Here is a 23,002-nt window from a genome sequence, read left to right on the forward strand (position 1 = left end):
TACTAGGACTCTCCCTTCTACTACTATTTCTGCTGCTTCTTTCAAGATTTTATTTATTTATTCATGACAGACACAGAGAGAGGGGCAGAGACACAGGCAGAGGGAGAAGCAGGCTCCTTGCAGGGAAACCCGATGTGGAACTCAATCTCAGGACCATGGGATCACGACCTGAGCCAAAGAGATGCTCAACCACTGAGCCACCCAGGTGCCCTGGAATCTCTCTTCTTCCTTCATTCCACTCTTTCATTGATATCCACTGTACCCCAGGTGCCCTGGGCTGCCCTAGGGGTTCTGAACCTGACCCACGAGACAGGTTGGAAACACTGAAACAGACAGAGGTGGATTTGAGTTCCTTTAAAAATGTCTCTGGCTACAGTGGGGAGTGGGTGGGGGTAACAGGAGTGGGTACACCAAAGCAGTGACGGGCTGCTGCAGAATTCAGGGGGGGCAGTCAGATGGAGGGTATCTGGGCGGGAAGGGTTGTCATCATCTGGCAGACAGCCATACCCACGAGCTGTATTTTTAACACACTTGCTGGTTTCAGAAAGGGCCGTCCATCATTCTTGACAAAGTGCTCGTTTTGGGAGAGCTCATTTATATCCTGAACGGGCTGCCTGGTCTTCCCCTCAGAGCTGCAATTGTCATATACATTTGCATCCCGTTAATAAATGGAAGTGCCTGCACATAATGGGACTTACTCCATTTTCTGCTTGAAAGTCTACAGCAAAAATCCCCAATGCATGGACATGGTCCTCACCCTCTAATGCCTGGAGGACCCCTCAGAATCTCTAAGGGCATGCATCTATCTGTATGGACTATAATTTTACCTTTGGAAAAGGAAAAAGAAATACTTACCTTATCCCCAATGCACTTATAGTAAGTAAAGCTTGACAAAGGAGAACAGTGGATTTTGAGATGCGGTGCTTTGTTGAAAGGGTGATGGGCATAACAGGGCACAGAATCACCTTGAAAATTGACCTCTAGTCTTCACTGCTTTTTAGAAATGCAGACTCCTGGGCTCTTCCTGCCCCAGACCTGCTGGGTCAGAATCTGGGACCAGGGTCTGGGAGAGAGAGGTGGGATCAGCCAGTGCAGCCGATCCGAGCCAGCAGGGCGCCTGGGGCCTGACTGCTGCAGATTGATCCAAATCCTGGGTAAAGATTTTGAGTCTTTCTGTCCTTGCTGGAGGCCTGATTTTTTCCCCAACCAGGCCAGAACCCACTCAGGGGGCTGTGTGCGAGGCCACCTCTGTTTTCCCTGATATGCCAACCTTGTTTGACTGGGCATATATTAGAGGAAGCAAGTGGAAGAGAAGGCTTGGGCCACACTAGGGAACTCTGCATCTCCAAATTGCAGAGGAAATTCTCCATTAGAGTTTTAACTGTCCTTTCAGCAATACCCATATGTCCCACCTAATAACGTGAAACAGACCTGATCATTATTGGCTTTCTTCTGATGATAGAGGTGGTAGGTACTGTAGGTTGTTCAAAGACAAAGGAATAAATCAAATAGAAGTGAACAAAGTGGCATGAGAGACATCTGTGGTGTGCACCACTTGGTGAAAATGAGAAAATGTGTTCCATGGGCATGCAAAAATAGCTGTGCCAAACTTTCCTGATCATGAACTCCCAAGGGAAAGGTTTCTTTATTCAATCAACCAGTATTTATTTACTGAGTGTCTATTTAGTGATCAGGGACCAGGAAAATGCTGGAATGTCCACCCACTGACTCAGGAAGTATCTCTGTGGGAAAAGGAGGGCAGGTACATCATGGCAGGGTGCCCCTGGGCCTCCCTTACTCTCACCCCTGCCCAGCAAGTGATGGATCTTGGCCGCCACGCCAGCCGCCGCTTCTTCAACTGGCTTTACTGGAGCATCAACGTGGGTGCCGTGGGCTACAGTATCACCATGGGCTGCGTGGACCTGGCCTTCTTCATCTTCCTCTTCGCCACCCCCATCTTCATCACCAAGCCCCCTACAGGCAGCCAAGTGTCCTCTATGCTGAAACTCGCTTTCCAAAGCTGCTGTCCCCACCTGCGGCACCGACACTCTGTCGGGTAAGAAGGGTGCTCTTGGTGACGGGGGCCATGGAGCCTGGAGACGTGCTGTGCTTCTCCTGGGGAGGTGCAGTCCTCTTGGAAGAATGTTCTGGGTCAGCTCCCATGGTAGCCCTTTATGACAACCTGCTGTGCAAGGGCCAGAGCTGCCCCGCTGTGACCTTGGCTGGTGATGGAGCTCAAGGTGGTGGTGGTGGTCCTGCCCACGGACTAACTCAAGAGAGTATAAGGCTGGTTGTGCACGGTCTTGACAGTGATGATCGAGGTAGAGGGGGAGGTGTTCATCAGCAGCCACGGTGAAGATAATTTCAGCAGTGGTTGACAAAGGCAGTAGGACTGGCTGATGATGGAGACGATGGTACCAGGGAAGGCTGTTGGGATATAACATGAGTAATTCAACACCACAAGGGTAGCAAGTGTAAGAAAATCTAAGAGGGCACCTGGGTGGCTCAGTCGGTTAAGTGTCTGCCTGCGGCTCAGGTCATGATCTCCGGGTCCTGGAATGGAGCCCCACACTGGGATCCTGCTCAACAGGAAGCCTGCTTCTCCCTCTCCCTTTGCCCCTCCCCCCTGCTTGTGCGCGTGTGCCCTCTCTCTCTCACGCACTCTCTCAAGTAAATAAATAAATAAATAAAATCTTAAAAAAAAAAAAAAAAAGAATGTCTAAGAAATCAGCCAAACTTGCTCCTCCTCCGTTAGCTGGCATCCCAGGGAGGAAGGTTCAGAACAGTCCTTCACACACACACCAGCTTCCTTTTGCCCCTGTCCTTCCTGAAGTTAATTGACCACTTTGCTAAGCAAACATGTCTCCAGACCTTGGAGCCTGTTACAGATCCTATCAGTAGGATCTAGATGGAGAAAGGACAGGACATGTTTGTCTAAGCTGGTGCATTGTGGTGGGGGTTTGTTTTAATGATCCAGCTCAGCCCAACAAACCATCCTGGAACTCAGTTACCTAAGCAATCACATTTTATTACCTCTCATGATGCTGTGGGTGACTGGGCTCAGCCAGGTAGTTGTTCCGCTTCTTGTGATGTCATGGGGGTGGGGGGCTACAGTCATCTGGGGGCCTGAAGGGATTAGAGCATCCAAGACGGCTCACTTATGTGGCTGGCAGTCCAACAAAGGCACCTGGGGTCCCCCTTCATGTGGCCACACGCCTGTAGCTGGAGCTCCTCACAGTAAGGAGTCTGGGTTGCAAGACCGAGCCATCACTTCTGCTTGTTCCGTTGGTCAGCACAGCCACAAGGCCAGCCCAGATTCCAGGGCAGGGGAACAGATGGCCTGTTAGTGGAGGAGTGACATCCCACCCTAGGAGGGGAGACGCTGATAGTGGCCATCTTTGGAAATGACCACACTGGTGTTATCCCCTTCGGCATCTCAAAGGATGAGGCAAGACTCTTGAGCAAGAATGGATTAGAAACTAGAAAAATGTCAAGACAAAGGGCAAAGGCGGGGGGAGGTCATAGCAGTGGTTGATCTATCCTGTTTCCTTAACATTTCCCCTGCACCCCTACCTCTCCACTGCCTCCATCCTCGTCAGGCAGGGAGAGGGCTATAATAATGCCTGTTCAGGAAGATGGACTTGGAGACAGGGAGTGAGGGTGCATTGGGGTATACCAGATCCGGGCTGGCCTCTCTCTCTATCCCTGTCTCTCTCTGAGTCAGGCTTAGACTGGGACCTCCCTGCTCTCCGCAGCACACTGATGCTGTGAAGCCAAAAATTCCCTAAGACTCCGCTCACCACAGTCTCTGGTCTGCTTTCCCCGGGGACCACAGCACACGGCTCTTGGCTGGGAGGGGTCTTGAAGAAAGGAGGAGATAGTGAGGGAGTGTAATGGACAGTCAGTGGGAGGCTGGCTTTGGGGGACAGTCGCTTCACTAACGACAAGGATGGCGAGGATGCTGGCTGAGGTGACGATGGTGATGATGGAGAAGGTGAAGCTTCTGGTGGAGGGAGGAGATGGGTCATTTCAGAGATGATGGCTGTGGTCACCGGTGATAGAGGAGCAAGACTAAATAGGGGATAATGGTGGTCATGGTGGTGGCGATGGCTGCTGTTTTATCTGCTGCCCCCATGGCCCCACAGGGACCCTCAAGGCGCCCAACTGCTGCCTGACCAGAGGTCTCCCCAGCCTGGCCCTTCCCCCCAAGAGGACATTGCCAACTTCCAGGTGCTGGTGAAGATCTTGCCCGTCATGGTGACCCTGGTGCCTTACGGATGGTGTACTTCCAGGTGAGCACCCTGCCCTTTAGCTCTGAGGACAGTGGCTCCCCAGTCCCCGGATGGGGCTAAGCTCTCACCATAGAAGCCCAAAGCACGTGGAAATGGGAACAGGTGTTCACAGAGTGACCTGGTGCTACCTGGGGCCTGACACAAAGCCATCCCAGTAATTAATAGCATGAGGAACCCTGGAGACAAATTTGAGGCTCAGGGACTCCAATGTGATCCCATCTGTCTGGGCCTCATGTATAAAACAGGGAACTTAGGGGTTCTAATAGCTCTAGAGCATTCAGATCCTCTGATGTGGCAACTGAGGCCCAGAGTTACCCTGTGCCCCACAGCCAGTTAGGGGCCACCTCGGGGCATTGAATTCTTTGTAGCAGTGATTCCCCCCTGGGTCTGTGTCTCAGAACCACCTGCAAGCTTTTAAAGCAGATTCTGTGTCCCACCCCAGAGTACTGAAAAGAGAATTGTTGGGGGAAGTCTCTAGGAAAATAAACTTCTCAGGGGATACTGGTACTCAGCCAGGTCTGAGAGCCACTGTTCCCCACCATTTCTTACCGGGAAGGTTAGTGCGATGTGTGTGTGTGTGTGTGTGGGGGGGGGGGGGTGGCTGTGACCTGACTCCAACTTCTAACCCCCCCATGACAAAGTCTTTGCCTTCCATACCCCTTCAAGAGGAAGCTTGTTTTGAGTCACACAAGATGGGGGTTATGCAAGGCCAGCCTGCTTCTTGGGGGTCGCATAGAGGAGACAGGACAGAGGCATGGGGAGGGGGTCTGTCTGTGTCCATGGCTGATTCTCAGTCATACTGGTTGTCAGAATACTGATGTACTTATGTACCAGTTGGTCAATAGCTGTTGTCCTGAGCAGCCCGAGTGCCCTCCCCTGCCCCAGACCCTCGTGTGGGATTGTTCTGGATCCCCTGCATTTTAGAATACTACAGGGGTGATATGTGATGGGCCCCTTGGAGCTTGCCCCTGCAGCTGAGCCCAGAGCCATGCTGGTGGGTTGATGTCTACCCAGTGTCTGTGCCACGTCCACCTGTGGGATGAAGCTTGGCCTCAGTGTCAAATGAGAGCTCCCCATGGGGACAGCCGTGTCATTATCTTCCCCATGTCAACAAACATTTATCCGCACTTCCTCTGTGTCAGGCCTTGGAGACACCAAAATGTGAGTCATGACAGCTGTGCCTAGGCTCTGGGATAAGGCTGCACACACAGCTCACGGGCCTGGGAACAGAGCGAAGGAAGCTCCCTGACTGAGCCTGGCTCCTGAGGAGGAAGCAGGGTAGGCAGGTCACATCTCCCCGAGGCTGGGAGAGGGGACAGCTGCCCAGCTGCCCTGTGCTCCTTCTGAAGAACGCCCATCTCGGAGCTTGCGGCCTCACCTCTCCTCGCAGGTGAGGTGGCCAGCTCTGTTCCAGCCATGGCTCCATCTCTCTTGGCAGATGCAGTCTACGTATGTCCTGCAAGGTCTTCATCTCCGCATCCCAAACATTTTCCCAGACCTCCCTGCCGATAGCTCCATAGCTCTGGGAGCCCAGGCTAGCGGCTACAAGGTGAGACCCGGTATGCATTCAGCCCCCGTGATGGGCCTTGCTGGGCGTGTCCTCTCAAAACAGAAAGAAATTAAGCTGTTTTCATGCCCAGGAGCAGGGGATCATCAGGAAACAGGAAAAGCACCTGCAGGATGGGGAAACTTGTGCCCCAGCCCAGGCATCCTGCTAAGATGGGGCAGCTTTGCTCCCACCCACCGCTGCTCTGAGGCAGGTCTCACCACCCTGTCTTCATCCCACAGACTCTCAGAGAGGTGCACCCACATCCCAGTTCTACCTTGAGTTCCCACACTCTCCGGGGCCCCTGGATCCCCAGATGTCTGCCTTCCACCAGGACTTTCCAAACCAGTTCCATGGTGTTTCAAAGACTCCTAACATCAAAGATCCTCAGAGCTGGCAGAGAAATTACATTTGCCACCATACCTTCATTCCTTGCCTGGGGCAGACATCACGAATCAATCCTGACCATGTTTTCATGCTGAGCCTGAGAATGTTCGCAGCAGCCATTACCAACTGATAGAAGCCAGAGGAAACCATTTGCCACCTCTGATTTAATCCCATCCCCGATTTAACCCAGCTGAGGAGTGTGCATTCCAGAGAGGGGAGAGGGCTGACCCTGGGTCACCCAAGGACGGTCTGGAGGCCAGCGCTCCCAACTCCAGCCCACAGCTCCTTCTGCTCTGCTAGCCTGTCTTGCTTGGCCCCCTCTTGTTCAGATCCCGGAAGCCTGGCTCCTCCTGGCCAATGTCGTGGTGGTGCTGATCCTGGTGCCCATGAAGGACCACTTGCTCGACCCTTTACTGCTGCGGCACAAGCTGCTTCCCTCAGCCCTGCAGAAGATGGCACTGGGCATGTTCTTCGGTTTTGCCTCTGTCCTTGTGGCAGGTGTGTGGGCCCAAGTGGAGGGACGCAGGGAGGGAGGCTGGCCTTTGTCTGCAGTTGGGGGAGGTTGGCTCCACTTTGGCAGGTGTTGGAGCCGTGGGTCTGGGCCACATCCACCCTCCTGCCGTGGGTGCCAGTCTTGGCTTCCCAGAGGGTGTGAGCTGAAGGGGATCTTCCTCCTCTGGTCCCCGGCCTCTCCTCATCTTGACAGATGAGGGAGCTCAGGACAAGAGAGGGAGAAAGATTTTCCCCAGTGGGATGTAAGCTCCCTGAAGACTGGTTTTTCTTTTTTTTTCTTTTTCATTCACTGCTATGAAACTATGCATGGACACCCAGTAAATGGGTTAAATGAATTTTTCAGACACTCAGCCACTTAAAGAAAAGAATTTATCGTTTTACTCTCTTCCTTCTCGTTCAAAAGGATTTGAAGCCATTTACTACAAAGAGGCTCTGGTAAAGAAGCCTTTCATGCCACGACACAAACCTCTGTCCCTTTCACTCCTGAAGTTACTTAGCATCTTTGTGCTCTGTCTTTACAATGGCCGTAGTCATTCATGCAGCCCCCGTGCAGGACCTGGGTTCTGCCCTCGTGGAATGTGGTCTAGCAGGAGTGTTGTGAGGATTCAAAAAAAGGCAAAGCTGTGAGACATCCAGCACTGTGCCTGGATCACAAGGAGGAGGCAGGGAAATCAAAGCTCAAAGCCCAGTATTGTGTTGCAAGGAACGAAAACCAAACCAGGTTCTTTTTCAGCTCCGGGCTTTAAGGTACGTTGTCCTATTTCATCCTCACAACTCTGGGATTTTTATTCTCGCTTCTTGCATAAGAGCACTGGTTCTTAGAGAGGTTAAGTGATCTGCCCAAGGTCACCACTAACCAGTGGCAGGGCCAGGATTGGAACCTAAGTGACCTTGCACCACATGCAGTGTTCATGCCACTACGGCACAGCTGTCTTCTAACAATGACCTCCTAAAACTTGGAGGTCAGGTTAGAAACCCTCCTTGATGCTGCAGGAGAGAAGTCACGTGATATGAAGGAAATGGGGCACAAAGAGGTGGAAATCCAGCCCCAAATACTCATCAGCTCGTGTGACTCGGGGCTGATTACTCACTCTAAATTTCTTTCTTCATTTGCAAGAATGCATATTAAATGCCCAGCACATAACAGGCTCTCAGTTAATACCAGTTGTTCCTATTCTTGAGTGCCAAAGCCTCATTCTGAGCTTCCTAGCAGCCGAGGCAAAAATCAAGGCGTTTGCCAGAGTTCTCCTTTCCTGCTGTTCAGTCGGTCACCAGTGGCCTAGGGAATACCCACCACGTGCCGAGCTTTGCTGCGGGCTAAGCTGAGGACCGGGGGCCTGGCTATTTATGGTGCACCTGTTTCCCCCACCAGGAGGCCTGGAGATGGAGCGTCTACAGTACATCCATCGCAACCAGTGTCCCAGCAGATCGGGAAGGATGTGTACTAGGCGGCACCACTGTCCATCTGATGGCAGATCCCTCAGTACCTGCTCATCGGGATCAGTGAGATTTTTGCCAGTATCCCAGGTACCCCGGGCCCCTCCCCTGTTCTTGCACCAGTGATGGGCTCTGCCTGGAGCTGCCTCCAAGTCAAAAAGTCTCATGGGCACAGCTTCTGGAGTTTGCAGGAGTAGAGGAAGGCCAGGTTTTCTGAGTGCGGCTGCATTCACCCAGTGGATACTTACTAGCTCCTGGTCTGTGCCAGGCACTGTGGTAGGCACTGGAGATTTGGAAGGATGAAGACGCTCCTTGGCAACCTCCCACATAGTCCCTGGCACCATGTGCCTCATTCCCCATGTCTGTGCGTTGCTGTTCCCGATGCCTCGGATTCAAAGTAAACTTACTTTACTTAAAATAAACAAAGTATTTCCCCTTCACTGCTGAGCCTAAATGCCAGCTCCTCCATACAGCCCTCTCCAAGCCCCCTGGTCACAGGGGGTCCTTCTAGCTCCTTTTATTCACATCTATCACAGCACACGGGTCACTGTGTTGTAATAGTGCAGTATGTTTGTCGCCCCCGCCAGCCTGCGAGCCAGAGCTGTGGAGCGCAGGTGGGCTCTTCACTCAGCCAAGTAGCAGAAGCTACTCAGCCACAGGCCCAGGGCTGGGCTCTAGTGGGACTTGCTCGGAATTGTGGAGACCATCACACGGACAGTAAACTCAGTGGAGGGCTGTAGAAGTGACTGGACAGTGTAGGGAAAGCCCCTGGGACGAGGTGGGGAGGAGGCTGGTAGGCAGGGAAGGTGGAACTCCGCAGGTAGGAAGGATGCCACAGGCGGAAGTGAAGAGCTAAGGCTTGTGGGGAGTGTGTGCAAGGCTGGGGAGGTGTAGGGCCAAGCCTGGGTGTTGAAGTCGTTCCTGAGGGCAATAGCTGCCACCGCCCCCCAGCCCTCCACCCCAGGGGGATTTTGGCAGGGAAAGGATCCCAATCTTTTAGACAGACCCATCTGGCTGTGTGAGCAGGAAGAAGGGAGGCAGGGGGGTTTGCAGGTACTTGCAGAGGCTGGGCAGTAAGTGATCAGGACTGTGCTTTGGCCCAGGGCAGTGGGAACAGAGAGGAGGGCAGACAGTGAGATTTCTGAGGTTGGGTCAAAAGGATTTGGGGAGGATGTTGAAGGCGGGCAGAGAGGGTAGGGGAGAGGGAGGTGCTGTCCCTGAAATGGGAGACCCAGGAGGAGACAAAACAATGCAGGGGCATCCAGGTGGACGTGTCCAGCCAGGGGAACAGATGAGCAGGGCAGAGGCAAGGGGTCACTGGTACGCAGGTGTCATCCTAGCCATGGGTGGGCAGCCATACAGGGGAGGCCAGGATGGAGGCTTGGTGAGTATGGCCGGAGGCCCTGAGCCTCATCTCTGCTCCTGCATCAGCCGCTTGGGTTTTCCCCCCTCCCTCTGCAGGCCTGGAGTTTGCTTACAGAGGCTCCGCGCTCCATGCAGAGTGCCATCATGGGCATCTTCTTCTGCCTGTCGGGGGTGGGCTCACTGCTGGGCTCCAGCCTCGTGGCACTACTGTCACTGCCCCGGGGATGGCTGTACTGCCCCAAGGACTCTGGTGAGTGTGGAGCCCTCCCTGGGATTGGGACATGGGGGGGGGGGGGCTTGGAAAGTGGGTGGCAACTACCAAGTGCTCTGATGCCAGGCAGAGTAAAACACAGGCTGGACTCAGGAGAGCCAGGTTCTAGCCCAAACCTGGCCAGTTGTCCACAGCGTGGCCTCCCTGCCTTGGGCCTCAGTGTCCGTAACTGTCAAAAAGGAATCCGTGAACTTAGCAGACCTCCAAGGCTCCTTCCCACTTCTGGAAGTCAGTCATTGTGGCCTAGGATCACCTTCCTCTGTGGTATTTGTATTTTAAACCCCTGAAAGAACAGCCAACAAGGAATTGCAGACGCCACAGGAAACACTGTGGACCACCAGGTGTGAGAGGGCTGCCTGCCCACCCACTGCCCACACTGCTTCAGCTGCCAGTCCCAGGGGAGCCGTGCCCGACCTGAATGCCAACCCCCCCTTTCCCCGGGGAATATCAACAATTGCCGGATGGACCTTTACTTCTTTCTGCTGGCCAGTATTCAGGCGCCACAGCCCTCCTGTTTATCTGGATTGCCGGTCGCTATGAGAGGGTAGCTCAGAGCCCGGCCTCCCAAAGCTGTCCCAGCAGGGATAGGGGCTGAACACCGCCACCCCCGACGCCCCCTCGCTTCTCTCCCAGGACACAGGCAGCAGCAGTCCCAGGTGGGGGTTCCTTGAGTTTATTCTGTACCCAACGTCACGATGAAATGGTTCTCATAAATAAGGGGCGTAAGCCCTTCCTCACGAGCATGGTCCATGATGGGGGGCGCAGGGCAGAGGGGGCCTGAGTGGGCGTCCTTTTGAGAGACCAGGCAGGGGACTTGGATCAGCAAGCACCAGGGGGGAGCAGGAGGCTGCCCGGGCTGGTGGCTGACAGTGCTGGACCAGGCAGGCCGGGGAGGGGTCAGGAGCTGCCCCGGATCCTCTCCATGTAGCTGCGCAGCTCCTCGGGGTCCTTCAGTCCCATGTCCTCACATACCCAGCGGATGTCCTCCTCACCTGCCACCAGGATGGACTGCACGGCCGGGGCCCCTACGGACTCCTGAGATAGCTCAGCCAGGGGAGCTGGCGCAAACGTCACAAACTCGACACGTTTCCGCCGTCCCCCCGCTTCCTTCCGGGCCAGGGTGCTTGAGGAGCTACTGGTGCCCCCGCCAGGTGCCTGGGCCACAGTCAAGGCCTCCCCTCCTCCCCCACTCTCACAGGGGCAGCCCCCCTCCCCCTGGGGCAGGCCTGGGGACTGCCGATCCAGCTGGCGGCTTAGTTCCTCCTGGTCTGTACCCAGCCAGACCCAGTTGTGGGGCTGGGGGGAGGCAGGGTCAGTGGCACCGTCGGGAGGCTCCTTGCGCTGGTAGCGCAGCACGAAGACCACACCGTTGACCAGGAAGATGAGGATGGCCAGGCAGAAGATGCCCAGCAGAGCGTACATGCCCAGCTCTAGGTCGGTGACCCGCTGAGGGGCCGGGACCATCTCCTCCTCCTCTTCCTCTTCCTCCTCCTCTCTGGCCTCTGCCTCTGCCCGCTCAAACTTGCCCTTCACAACCCCACTGCCCCCAACACCCCCTGCCTCCCACTGTTTACCACCCACGCTGGCCTCCGTGGCTGGTGGGCCCCGGGCAGGGCTAGATGGGAGGGCGGGGGGCGGGGTGGGAGCAGGGGGAAGCCCTAGCCAGGCGGTGCCAGAGGCCAGGGGGACCCGGTGGCGGCCCCGGCGGCAGGGCTCAGGTGGGTGGAGAGCCACGTGCAGGGGCAGCCCCTCGGCACCTGCCCCACTCACCACCACCCCAAGCTGGGCACCCTGGTCCTTGGCTGGCAGGATAGCACCAGGCTCCTCGGCGGAGACAGACAGTCCCAGGTCATGTTGGTTGTAGAGCTCAGCGGGGACCAGGGTGTGGTCAGAGAAGGACAGCCAAAGGGAGAGGGCCACCTCCTGTGGGGCACACGGACACAGGCAGAGACATGCGAGGGCACGCACGCATGCACACAGAGACCACTCCCACAGAGACAGGCCACACGGAGGAAGAGGAGGAAGAGGAGAGATCAGAGAAAAAACAAACACAGGCGGATGGACAAAACACAGGGAGAGAGGGGATGTGTGTCAATCACCTGGTTGCCACTCAGCCCTGGGGTCTGAGTCATCGGGAGGGTCCTCAGAGCCATCTAACCAACCTCCCACTGCCACACTCCAGCCAGTCACTGCTTGATCATCTCCAGCCGCAGAGAGCTCACTACCTCACAGGACAGTCAGTCCTCATTCTGAAAACCCTAAGGGGAGGGGTCCAGGTGCCTCCCAGCCCCCTGTCATTAGCCCCCATCTGGAGATGTTGACCTCACTCCCCTCATCCCCAAGCTGTCACCTGCTTTGGGGCGGGAAAGGCTGACTGTGCCCAGCACGTGGCTGTGACCTCCCCAGGGTGGGCAGTACCCCGGCTCAGGGCCAGTGAGATGCCCATCACCGGCTGCACCTGCAGCTCCAGCACCGAGACCTTGTCATCCGTCACGGCCAATGCCTGCTCCCCCAAAATGGAGTCAGACAGCGGGGAACGCACCTGAGGGTGAAAGGGAGCTGCAAGTTGTGGGGCAAGGGGGAGAGCAAGTGCACAGCCTCTCCCCTCTCATCCCCATCATCTGGACACACTGCTTTCCCCCACCCTTTGCATCCCATATGCCCTATACATTCATACCTGGACCCCAATACCATCTCTCTCTCAAGACCTGGTTCCCCCATGCTGTGAGGGATGCTGCTGTGAAGCAGCCCTTCACGCTGTGAGGATGTCCCCCATTACACAGGCCACCCTCTTCCTACCCAATCCCACTGGGCTCACACGTGCCCGGGTACACTCTGGGCCCGTTCTGACACTCCTCATCCCTGCGCATGAACATTCTGGGGGGTGCCACCTACACCCTTCTCTGGGGGAGGGGGGGGGGTCTGCTCACCTCGATGGAGGTGACGCCGGGTTCCCGGCCCACCAGGATGCGGCCGCCCTCCAGCGAGGCTACGCGTGGGTCTTGTACACGTGCGTGAGGTGCCACGAGGTGGGTCACATCCAGCAGCCAGTCAGGGCCGAGCAGGTGGGTGAGGCGGCGGCCACCGTCCAGTGGGTGAGCCGCAAAGGGGACAAGGAAGCGCACGCCGGCGCGCTGGTACTGCAGGCGGCAGCTTCGGGGGCGCCTCTCAGCCTCCTCAGCAGCAGCCTCAGGCTCTGGCATCCTTGGGGGAGGTGGGGAAGAGCGTCAGCTCTGGGCCCCGCCCCTGAGGGACCCCCAGCTCAGCGAGGGGTGTACAGTCTTCAAACTCTGCAAGTACGGTTGCACCTCCACCTGCTGGCCTGGCACCGCGGCCCATTCCTAACTGGTGCCTATGCCTGTCCATCAAGCTGCTCTCACCCTCCCCTCGTTCCTAATCTGAATTCTTGGGTCCTGGGGAGGTAGGGAGATCTCAGGGTGCTCACTATCTGGAAGGCCTGGCTCAGATTCCTGAGGCCACCTCACCCATGTACTCTGGTGGGCCTCTCTTGATATAAGGCTGGAAGAACACAGCAGTGAACGTAAGAGACAAAAGGCCCTCACCTTCAAGGTCTTACATTCTTATGGAGGAGAATGAAGGTGGTGGCCATACCACAAACAAGATGAATCGGGCTATACAGTAACTAGAAAGTGATCCGCACTACAGGGAAGCGCAGCATGGAAGGGGGAAAGGGAGTGCGGAAATCAAGACTACAAATAAAGTGGCATAAAGTGGCCATAAGCTGGGTGGTGACAGGCAGGTGAGCAGGAGGAACCAGAGGCAACTGGGCAGTTAGACCCCCGCTCAAGCCCATGGCCAAGCTCCGTGCACTATCTCTCAGGTCCCAGAGCAACTTCATCAAGGTCTCCACTCACCCTTCAGTGGGGCCAGGGACCCTCCAGCCCCGGACCTGCTCCAGGGTGGTGTCGGTCAGCTCAATGCGCAGGGGCAGCAACGGGGCCCACACTGTCATCTGCAGCGAGGCCCTCAGACGGCGCCACCAGAAGTCCACCTGCACCCCTTGGGCACCCCGGCTCTCCTTGCCAGACACAAACACAGCATCACAGGTCTCGGACACCTATGGGAGGGCAGGAGCTGGGCTAAGCCTGGGAAGACAGGTATGGAACAGAGGGGGCTGCCCTAAGCCCTTACCATAAGGGGCAGGGCTGAAATTCATTCTGCACTCTACTGGCATGTCTCAAGATTAAGATTTCATCAAGGGGCACCTGCGTGGCTCAGTTGGTTAAGCGTCTGCCTTTGGCTCAGGTTATGGTCTCAGGGTCCTGGGATCCGGTCCTCTGTGGCTCCCTGATCAGCAAGGGGTCTGCTTCCCCCTCTCCTTCTGCGCCTCTTCCCTCCACATTCCCCCCCCCCCCCACACACACACACTCGTGCTCTCTCTTTCTCAAATAAATAAAATCTTTTTTAAAAATGCATCCAAGATCCATTCTGGAGGAACCAGCCATTCCCCAGGTTCACCTGGAGCTCAGCTGAGGAAACTGGCTATTTGCATGCAAAATCTTTGTTCTGGTAGTGGAGAGTTCGAACCCACACATTTGGCTCATTAGTGCTGGCCTCTGACTTTCATTCTGGAGCCACCTGGCTACCAACTACAGGAAGGTGGGCGGAGGCAAGACAGACCTATCTCCTACCTCCCAATCCCCAAGAACCCTCAGGAAGGAATCACTCACATAGGGACAAAGTGCCATCATAAGTAGCAAGACACCTTTTCCAGTCAGGCAGCCAAGATTTAGGCGTCCCCTTTTAGAATTTCAAAATGGAGAAAGCTGCCCACCCCCCCCCCCTTTTTTTTAAATCTCAGGATCATTATGAGGCTCTAATAATTATCATTATTTTTAGCATCATGTATTACATTGTATTACTCTTAAAAGTTGTCATTGTTTCAGCTCCTGCCTCTCTGCTGGTAGAGTGTCTTAGGGTGCTTTTAATTCTTTTTTTTTTTTTTTTTTTTTTTTAAAGAATGGGAGGGGGATCCCTGGGTGGCGCAGCGGTTTAGCCCCTGCCTTTGGCCCAGGGCGCGATCCTGGAGACCCGGGATCGAATCCCACGTCGGGCTCCCGGTGCATGGAGCCTGCTTCTCCCTCTGCCTGTGTCTCTGCCTCTCTCTCTCTCTCTCTCTCTGTGACTATCATAAATAAATAAACATTTTAAAAAAATTCAAAAAAAAAAAAAAAGGAATGGGAGGGAGTGGGGGAGGGGCAGAAGGGGAGGGAGAATCTCAAGCAGGCTTCATGCCCAGCAGGGTGCTGGATGTGGGGCTCCATCTCACAACCCTGAGATCATGACATGAGCCAAAATCAAGAGGTGGATGCTTAACTGAGCTACCCAGGCGCCCCTGGATGCCTTTAATTCTTGTAACAGTCTAATATATTAGACTCACCTCTAATACTGAGGCTCAGAGGTGAGGAGACTTGTCCACGATCACAGATAACAAAGATGGGTTTCAAACTAAAATTTGTTGGTTCCAACATACGTGTTTTTTTTTTTTTTTTAAAGATTTTACTTACTTATTTGAGAGAGAGAGAGCACACACACAAGGGGGGAGGGGCAGAGAGAGAGAAGGAGAAACAGTCTCTCTGCTCAGCAGGGAGCCTGACTTGGGGTTTGATCCCAGGACCCTGCGATCACGACCCGAGCCAAAGGCAGACGCTTAACCAACTGGGCCACCCAGGGTCCCCCTCCCTTTTTAAAGTAAGCTCTAGCTCTATGTCCAATGTGTGGCTTGAACTCCCGACCCTGAGATCACGGATCACATGCCCTACTGACTAAGCCAGTCACGTGCCCCCAAGGTATGTGGCCATACTCTTAACTTTCCCACATCAGTTCATTTCTTTCATTACAGTAACAAACGCAGGAGGGCCTAAGCCGGGGCTGCTGGAGTGACAGAGCTCCTTCCCAACTGATGTTGGAGAGAGGAGGTGGGAACAAAAGAAGTTGAATCTGTGGTTCCCCCCACGAGGACTTCTGGTGTCCAGAAGCTGCTCTCTTGGGTACAAGAGTGAGGAAGGATATGCATCGCTCTGCACACAAGTGCACACTTGCCTGGAGTTGGCACACATGCCACTCACCTGCAGCACCTGTGTGTTGGTCGACTCACAGCCAATGTGCTCTGTCACCTCCACCAGGGCCCCCCCATTGTCCACGGTGACCAGGCGTATGGGCACGTGCCTCGGCTCTCCGGTCAGTGGAGCTGTGTTCACCAGCTCCTCGGCCTGCAGGTGCAGGAAGAGCTCAGCCCCAAGCCCATTGCCTCACTTGGCCCCAGGCCTGGCCAGCCACAGGCTGGGGGGGTGGGGGGAGGACTCCTTACCTTGGCCAGTGGGACAAGGGCTCTTACATCCCGCTCTGACACCAGGATCTCCCACACCATTTTGTCCTTTTCTGCTTCGGGGGCCTGGCCTGCATATTCCAGCTGCCATGTGACAGGGCGAGTGACTGCCACACCCCCACTAGTGCCATTCTCCACCAGAAAGTCCACCCACAGGAACTCAGAGAGTTCAGGAGGGCTGCTGGCCAGGAGAGAGACAGAGAGAGAGACTGAGTGCTTGCTAGCGGCCAGGCACAGTTGGAAGCGCTGGCTATATTCATGAGACAAGTCCTATGACAGCCCCCAATTAACAGGGGAGAAAATTGAGGTATGAACTTCTATAACCTGCCCAAAGTCACAGAGAAAAGTGGCAGGGCTGGGATTGAACTCAAGTATCCTGGCTCCAGAGCTCAAGCTCATATATTTGTGGCTTCTAGAAGGTGCACGCAGCCACTTCACCACCCTCCTGGAAAGCCTGCTGGTTCTCCTGACTTCTTACTCCCCTTCCATGCAGAATTCTGCCTTCCATGGTCATCCTCCTCTTCCAAGGAGGAAGAGTCACTTCAAAACCCCAGGACTGGCACTCAACCTCCTGAATACTAACCCTCACAGGTCCCTTTGATCAAGCACTGGCTGGATGCTTGCTATATAGTATTTTATTTTCAAAAACCCTAAGGGATGCATTATTATCCCTACTTTACAGGTGAGGAAACAGGCTCCTGGTCAGGGGTGTATTTGTTTTTTTTGGGGGGGGGTGATGTAGCGGAGGTTAACTGGCTTGCTCATGGCTATTCATCCCAGTGTCAGAACTAGGGTTCAAACAGAAGCTACCAAGCTCGTGGCCTTGGCCCAGGCTCAGAGCATGAATAGGAGTTCATAAATGTTAACTGCAGCTGGGCTGTCTTTGAAATACTAATGGCCCAGAAAAAGGGACCCATTTGGTGATTGTGGGAGCAGGGAAGTGGCTGCAAGGGCTGTAACTGGAGTAGCCAGGATAGGCTTGTGTCACCTGGAATGAGACTCATGGACACTCACTGAACTTGGTGTGCACCTGGGGATGGATAAATAGTAGCTGGATGAATGAGTATCTGCTCTGCACTGCATCCTGGAAGGAGTCCTCTGTGCTCCCTCATGTGGGAGCATGGGGGCAGCCCAGTGGCCCCCTTCCCTTGGGCCGCAGAAATCTGCTCACTCCTTCCTCCGTCCCCCATCACTGCCCCCCCACCTCGCCCTGGGGAGGGAGATGCCCACCTGGAGTCCAGCCCTGTGTTGCCAGCACGGTGGCAGATGATGAGGGTTGTGTGGTGCTTGGAGCCCTTGAAGCGGTCCAGCTTGGCAGTCCAGAGGCTGGGCTGGACTGGGCGGGCAGCTGTCACATGCAGCCCCTTCTTCACCTTGATCCTGGAGAGAGGACCCAGGCCCCATGTGTCAGGGTGGGTGCTGAGCTATGGACTGAGTAAGTAGGGACGCAAGGGACCAAAGGCATTGGCCTGCTGCCTGGCCTCCCCAACTCATCTGCTCACAATCCTCTGATCCAGAAGGACTCCATTGCAACTCAGGGCAATGCACTCATTGCACTGCAGCCCTCCTCGACTCAAGAGACCTGCCGCTCCCAGGGTCAGGTCTCATCGCATCCCAGCATCTGGGCCCTCCAGGATCTGGTCTAGTTTCATCCTGGGCTGTGACTTCCATCTGTTACTCTGCTTCGGTGACACCGAGAAAGTTCTTTCCTGGACACACAACTCATTTATGTCTCTGAGTCTTTGCTCACGACAGCCCAGCCTGCCCTTCCTTTCTTCCTCTGCTCCTTCTTCAAGCCTCCAGCAGCTCAAATACTATTTCCTCTAGAAAGCTTCTCCTGTGGCAAGATGAGTTTCCCACTTCCCTCAGCCCTAACCCAGGCCCCCACTGCACCTCATATGGCCACCAGAGCATAGGTGCACCCCCAGTGCGTGCCACCTGGCTCCCTTCCCTGTTGCTGGGGCCCCTTCACGCCAGATGGGGACCAGGCCTTGCTCATCTCTGTAGCTCCAGAGTAGAGACACAGGGCCAGGCATGTTTTAAACATCTGGGAAAGATCTAGTGAGTGTGCGAGGGGGCATGAGAAGGTGTAAGAGACAGGGGGACAGGACAGGTACCTGAGAGATCCACAGGAACAGGACACACATTAATCCAAATGTGGGAGAGGCAAGTGACACTCTGAAAATTCTTGTCTGTGGAACTGGGTTGGGGGCTACTGTGGGAGAACCCTCTGCAGGGAGGGACGCAAAAAAGAGAGACTTTCCTGTGGGGAGGGGTGGGCTCTGTCCAAAGGTGAGGACATGCAGCAAGGCGGCGGACGGGAGAGCTTGTAGATGAATGTGATTGGGGCAGACACCCATCCTGGGGCATCAGAGCATTAACCACCCCCAGGCATTGCACTTTCCAGTCTTCCCTCCCTGGAGCCTCATGGCTGCCCTGTGAAGCAGGCAGCATCGGCCTCATAGGACAGGCGTCTCCAGGAGGTGTCGGGGGAAGGGGAGCTTCCAACATCTGATGCCAAGTTCAGGGCTGTGCCCACTGCTGGGGCTTGCCTGCTGCCAGGACAGTCACGGTTCTTGGCCCAGAGAGGGTTTGGTGGGCCCATATCAGCAGAGATCAAGGACTCCAGTAAGGTACCTGCTCAGTCTTTCTGCAGAGGTCCCTGCCTCCAACCCATGCCAGGAGCTCTGGACTCACCGCAGGGTCAGGATGCTGGCTGTGAAGTTGTGCCGAAGCAGGAGGGTGGCACTGAAGAGCTGGCCTGGCCGCACAGGCACATCAGGGACCCGCAGGGTCACCGCCTCATCCAGGGGCACCTCTTGGTACTGTGGGGGGTCCGCTGGGCGCAGCTCCACACCACCCACTGGAAGGGCTTGCTCCCTGGGGTCCTCCTCCTGGCTGGGGCCGCAGCCCCCAGGGCCCTCAGCTGCGGGCTCCAGCGTGTAGGCCAGCTCGGCCCGTGTAGTGGAGCCCTGGGAGAACCAGTGGGAGGGAAACTCCAGCTCCACCACACAGGCGCCTAGGGAGGGCTGCAAACACACAACGGCCATGGTTGACATGGTGGGGGAGGGGGTTCCAACACCCATGGCAGGAAATGCAGAGCTGGAGGGGCCCGTGGAAGGCAGGCCCAGCATGGGCCAGGGACATTTCCCAGATGACACAACTAGTGAGTGATGTGACTGGGGCGAGGTCCCCGAACTCGTCCAAAAGCCGCGCTTCTCTTCTTGCCAACAATCTCAATCCTAATGCCTCCCCCTCACCAGGCCCCAGGACCACCCTATGCCTCAGGCTTTGAAGATTCCCAAAGCCTCCAAAATATCTCTCCCTGGTAGATTCCCAAACAGTGCAAGCTGCAATTATAAAAGTAATACTAACAATAATGCAAACACTCACCGAGTGCTTACTCTGGGCCAGGTACTAGCATTGTGCCAAAAGCTCTTTGCAGCCGTTTCATTTGTTCTTTATTCCAGCTCCATAGGAGATAGGAATTATTATTACCCCATTTTACAGATAGGGAAGCCAAGTCCCACAAAAATTAAGTTACTTGCCTGAAGTTGTATGCAACAGACTAACTTCCTGAAAGGACCCTAAAGAACCCTTTCCAAGGGTCCCCACGTAAGTCAACAGAACAGGAATGCAGTCCGCTTGTCTGGGACTCCTAAACCACCCGGGAGTGGTGAGCCCTTTCTTCCCTGCCCTAGGACTGCCCTCTGGCTGGCATAGCAGGTAGAGCCAGACTAGGTAGGGCCTGCCCACTCACCTGGAAGTGGCAGGCTTGGTGAGCAGTGCCTGCAGGATGTGTGGCATGGAGCCAGGCGCAGGGCAGGCTGCCAGGCCCTGGAGGCCAATCCTGCCCTTTGAGGTGGAAGAGGACTCGGGCATGGGGCTCTGCTGGAGTCACGGCCGCTTCCACCGACACAGCCCGCACATCCCACGGCACTGGCCGTTGGTGGGGCTCAGTAACCCGTGGAGGGACCACCTGGAGGGAGAAGGGGGTGCTCAACAAACCAGGGGGCTGGGGGGGGAAGCAAGATCTGGAGAGATGGGATGCCAGGCTTCCAGTCCCAGTGTGGCAGGAGAGAGCATTTACATGTCTCTGGAATACGCAGAGTGCAGCTGGGGGTGGGGAAGACCCTTGAGCCGCACACAGCAGACCACAGCTCTGAATCCTATTAGCCTCGGAGTCAGTCTCTGGTGCCCTCTCCTTACCTGCTGAGTGGCAAAGGGTGGGTAGGAGGCCCGGAGAAGAGGCTGGACCCTGGGCCATGGCTGCAGGAGCAGAAAGGTCTCAGATCGGGAGCCCAGAGAGGAGTTGGCAGGTGGATAATGGCCCACTTGCTGCACACGGAAGTGCTCAGGGGCATCAAGGAGCTCCAGGGTTGCAGGCAGGTAGATGGTGTTCAAGGGGTCCTGGTCACAGTCCACTGAAGAAGGAGAAGGGATAGAGATGGTGACAGCTCCAGAGCTGACTGGGGCTGCACCAGGCTCCAGCCCAGGGCACCGTGGTGGTGGGCAGTGGAGGAAAGGAATTATAAATGTCCCATCCCCCCCAGGATGTAGGGGAAGTGGTCTCATTTCACAGATGGGGAAAGTGGGGCTCAAAGAGCCTCCCATAGGTAGCATGGGACAGGGCCAGGATTTGAGTGTACATTCGGGACTGGATGCCAGCTTCCAAACCATTCCTTCTACCTTCCATAGACTCAGGCCTTCCTCCCTTGAGGAGAACCTTCTCAACATCTCTTCCCCATTCCTGTCCTCTACATACTTGCTTCTGATATCAAGGCATTTGTGGGGCACAGTTCTTCCCAGGCAGGGTCCTGTGTAGTAAAAGATGGTGGCAAGGTGAGCTTGGTAGAAGCAGAGACCCTTTCTCTGTCCCTGAATCCTTGGCCAGACTTGCCAGGGCATCCACCCTCCTGTCCCCTTCATCATCACCATGGCAACTACAGCTTCCTAAATGTGCTCCCTTCTTTTCCATCCCAACTGGGTACCAGAGTGCAAGAGTGGGACTAGGGTTGGGGTGGGGGTGGGGCGACCGTGAGCTTGGGGAGAGGGTCAAAATAGTTAATGAGTAGAAGGGCAAAGGACCCCTATGACCGTATTTGGTTTGTACCAAGTTATGACTAGTTAGCCCCAATAAGAATAGACACTTTTGGACACTGACTACATGCAGACTACTATTTAAGACATTTTACATACATTAACTCTTCAGTTTATGTAATAGCTCTGAGAACTAGGCTCTATTGCTATTAAATCCATTTTATGGATGTGGAAGATGAGGCTGAGGTTAAGGGGCTTGCCAGGATCCCTCGGCTGGAGAGAGCTGGAGCTGGGAGTCAGGGATCAGGCACTACACACAGAGGGGGTACCCTGCTTCTCCATCCTATGCCCTCTGCAAGGGTGAGCACTTCCGGTTTCAGTCCCTGGACTGTGGGTCTCTCTTCCATCCCTTAGGTCACGTTGCCTCCTTAAGGAAGCCCTTCTTGATTGCTTGCCCTCCCACCACGACCCTGGTTGCCTCATCTGAATTAGCTGTCTTCCTGTCTAGGGACAGAGGTTTCTCGTAATCGTTCCTGAATCCCCAAGCTGGGCAGCTCTCCCTGGAGAGGATGTTCTGGGAGCCCGGAGGGCTGCGTTTACATCTTAATTCTGCCTCAATGTAGCTTGCATCGGTCATTTGACATCTTCACCTGTGGATTCTCTTCACCTGTAGACTGAGCATTCAGTGACAACTGCGAACAAGGGAGGGCTCTGGAAAGTGTGGAGCAATGTCCAGGGGAGAGGTTATGGCCACTGAATAATGGATGTGACAAGGCCTCCCTCGTGTCTCCCTAGGAGAGGTTATTAGGGCTCCCGCTGGGTCCCCTGGGGAGGGAGCAGGTGGCTGAGCGCGGCCCTGCGGACAGCGCCTTCTCTGCCCTGCCCTGGGCTGGGGGGCTTGATGGTTTCCAGCCCCTCCGAGACCCCCCGCCGGGGAGCTTGTGCCTGAGAGGCTGCCCGCGTCCGCCCCGACCTGCCGTCCTCCTCCTGTTCTCTGCCGCCCGGAGAGTTACGGGACGCCCGGGCCGGACTCCGCTCTCGCGGGGGGGGCGAGGCTCGCAGGGGCCTCGCTCTCCGGCCCCGGCCTGGGGGTCACCCTCCGAGCAGCGCGCCCCACCGAGGTGCTCCGACCCCCGCCCCGGCACAGCGGAGCCGCGGCCCCGTCCTCCGGTGATGCGCGCCCGGACTCAGGGAGGCGCCGACGGGGCCGTCCCCGGGGCCTCTGGGGTCCGGTGGCTCCTTGGGGCGGGGGCGGGAGCTCGCGGCAGGCGCGGGGGCCGGTGCCGAGCCCGGGCCGGCCGGTCCTGGGTCCCTTAGGGCTGCGGGGCTCCTCGCGAGGGAAGCAACCGGGGAGCAGAGCCGGGACCCAGGGCGGAGACCTCGGGCCTCGGGGCGCAGTCGGGGACCCCCCCGGGCCGTCCCCCCCCCCCCCCCGCTGACCTCTCTCGACGTCCAGGGCCAGGGCCAGCGCCAGCAGGAGGCAGGGCCAGGGGCCGCGGGGCCCCCGGGGAGCCGCCCCCGCGCGCCCCATCCCGGCGCACATCCTCCCGCGGAGGGCGGGGACTAGGCGGGCGGCTCCGGTGGCCCCCGCCCGCCCGGCATCTCCCGCTCCGCCGCCGCCGCCGCCGCCCGGGGCCGCAGCTCCAGACAATGGAGCTCGAGCCGGAGCCGGAGCCGGAGCCGGAGCGGGAGGAGGAGGAGGAGGAGGGGGAGGGGGAGGGGGAGGGGGAGGGAGCGAGCGCGGCACGCGGGCTGCCCCTCGCCCGCCGGGTCCTAGCGCCCTTCGGCTCTCCAGGCCCGGG

The 23,002-nt window shown here is 56.3% G+C and overlaps 2 protein-coding genes across 4 annotated transcripts; one reads left to right on the top strand and one right to left on the bottom strand.

The window, feature by feature from the left end:
* The first annotated feature begins 1,743 nt into the window (after positions 1 to 1,743).
* Positions 1,744 to 10,525, top strand: SLC15A3 (solute carrier family 15 member 3). The gene is given in 11 exon segments (XM_038564432.1): positions 1,744 to 2,056; positions 4,146 to 4,273; positions 4,276 to 4,292; positions 5,731 to 5,841; positions 6,555 to 6,723; positions 8,111 to 8,149; positions 8,152 to 8,265; positions 9,637 to 9,652; positions 9,654 to 9,787; positions 10,250 to 10,309; positions 10,312 to 10,525. Coding segments are annotated over 11 exon segments (1,170 nt in total). The 5' UTR covers positions 1,744 to 1,769; the 3' UTR covers positions 10,407 to 10,525.
* TMEM132A (transmembrane protein 132A) lies at positions 10,469 to 22,796 on the bottom strand. Of its 3 annotated transcripts, none has more exons than XM_038564430.1 (11): positions 22,641 to 22,796; positions 20,370 to 20,584; positions 19,921 to 20,139; positions 18,858 to 19,189; positions 17,391 to 17,540; positions 16,143 to 16,338; positions 15,901 to 16,044; positions 13,687 to 13,889; positions 12,742 to 13,015; positions 12,162 to 12,353; positions 10,469 to 11,734 (listed from the first exon to the last, which is right to left on the bottom strand). In XM_038564430.1, the coding sequence occupies exons 1-11, from the start codon at positions 22,741 to 22,743 to the stop codon at positions 10,709 to 10,711; spliced, it is 3,054 nt and encodes a 1,017-aa protein (XP_038420358.1). In that variant the 5' UTR covers positions 22,744 to 22,796; the 3' UTR covers positions 10,469 to 10,708. The 3 variants fall into 3 exon arrangements, with proteins under 3 accessions (XP_038420358.1, XP_038420357.1, XP_038420359.1); XM_038564429.1 differs by having other exon boundaries at positions 16,143 to 16,341; XM_038564431.1 differs by lacking the exon at positions 22,641 to 22,796 and adding an exon at positions 20,850 to 22,176 and having other exon boundaries at positions 16,143 to 16,341.
* Positions 22,797 to 23,002: the final 206 nt, after the last annotated feature.

Source organism: Canis lupus, chromosome 18, assembly GCF_011100685.1.
Source record: "Canis lupus familiaris isolate Mischka breed German Shepherd chromosome 18, alternate assembly UU_Cfam_GSD_1.0, whole genome shotgun sequence".
Taxonomy (NCBI): Eukaryota; Metazoa; Chordata; class Mammalia; order Carnivora; family Canidae; genus Canis; species Canis lupus.

Bases quoted from the DNA above. Each gene is read 5' to 3' on its own strand.
- TMEM132A (XM_038564429.1), bottom strand. From the start codon at position 22,743: ATGTGCGCCGGGATGGGGCGCGCGGGGGCGGCTCCCCGGGGGCCCCGC. The intron at 20,585-22,640 runs GTCAGCGGGGGG...CTCCTTCTTCAG, and splicing joins GGCCCTGGACGTCGAGAGAG to TGGACTGTGACCAGGACCCC. The intron at 13,016-13,686 runs GTGAGTGGAGAC...ACCTCCCCCAAG, and splicing joins GTCCCTGGCCCCACTGAAGG to GATGCCAGAGCCTGAGGCTG.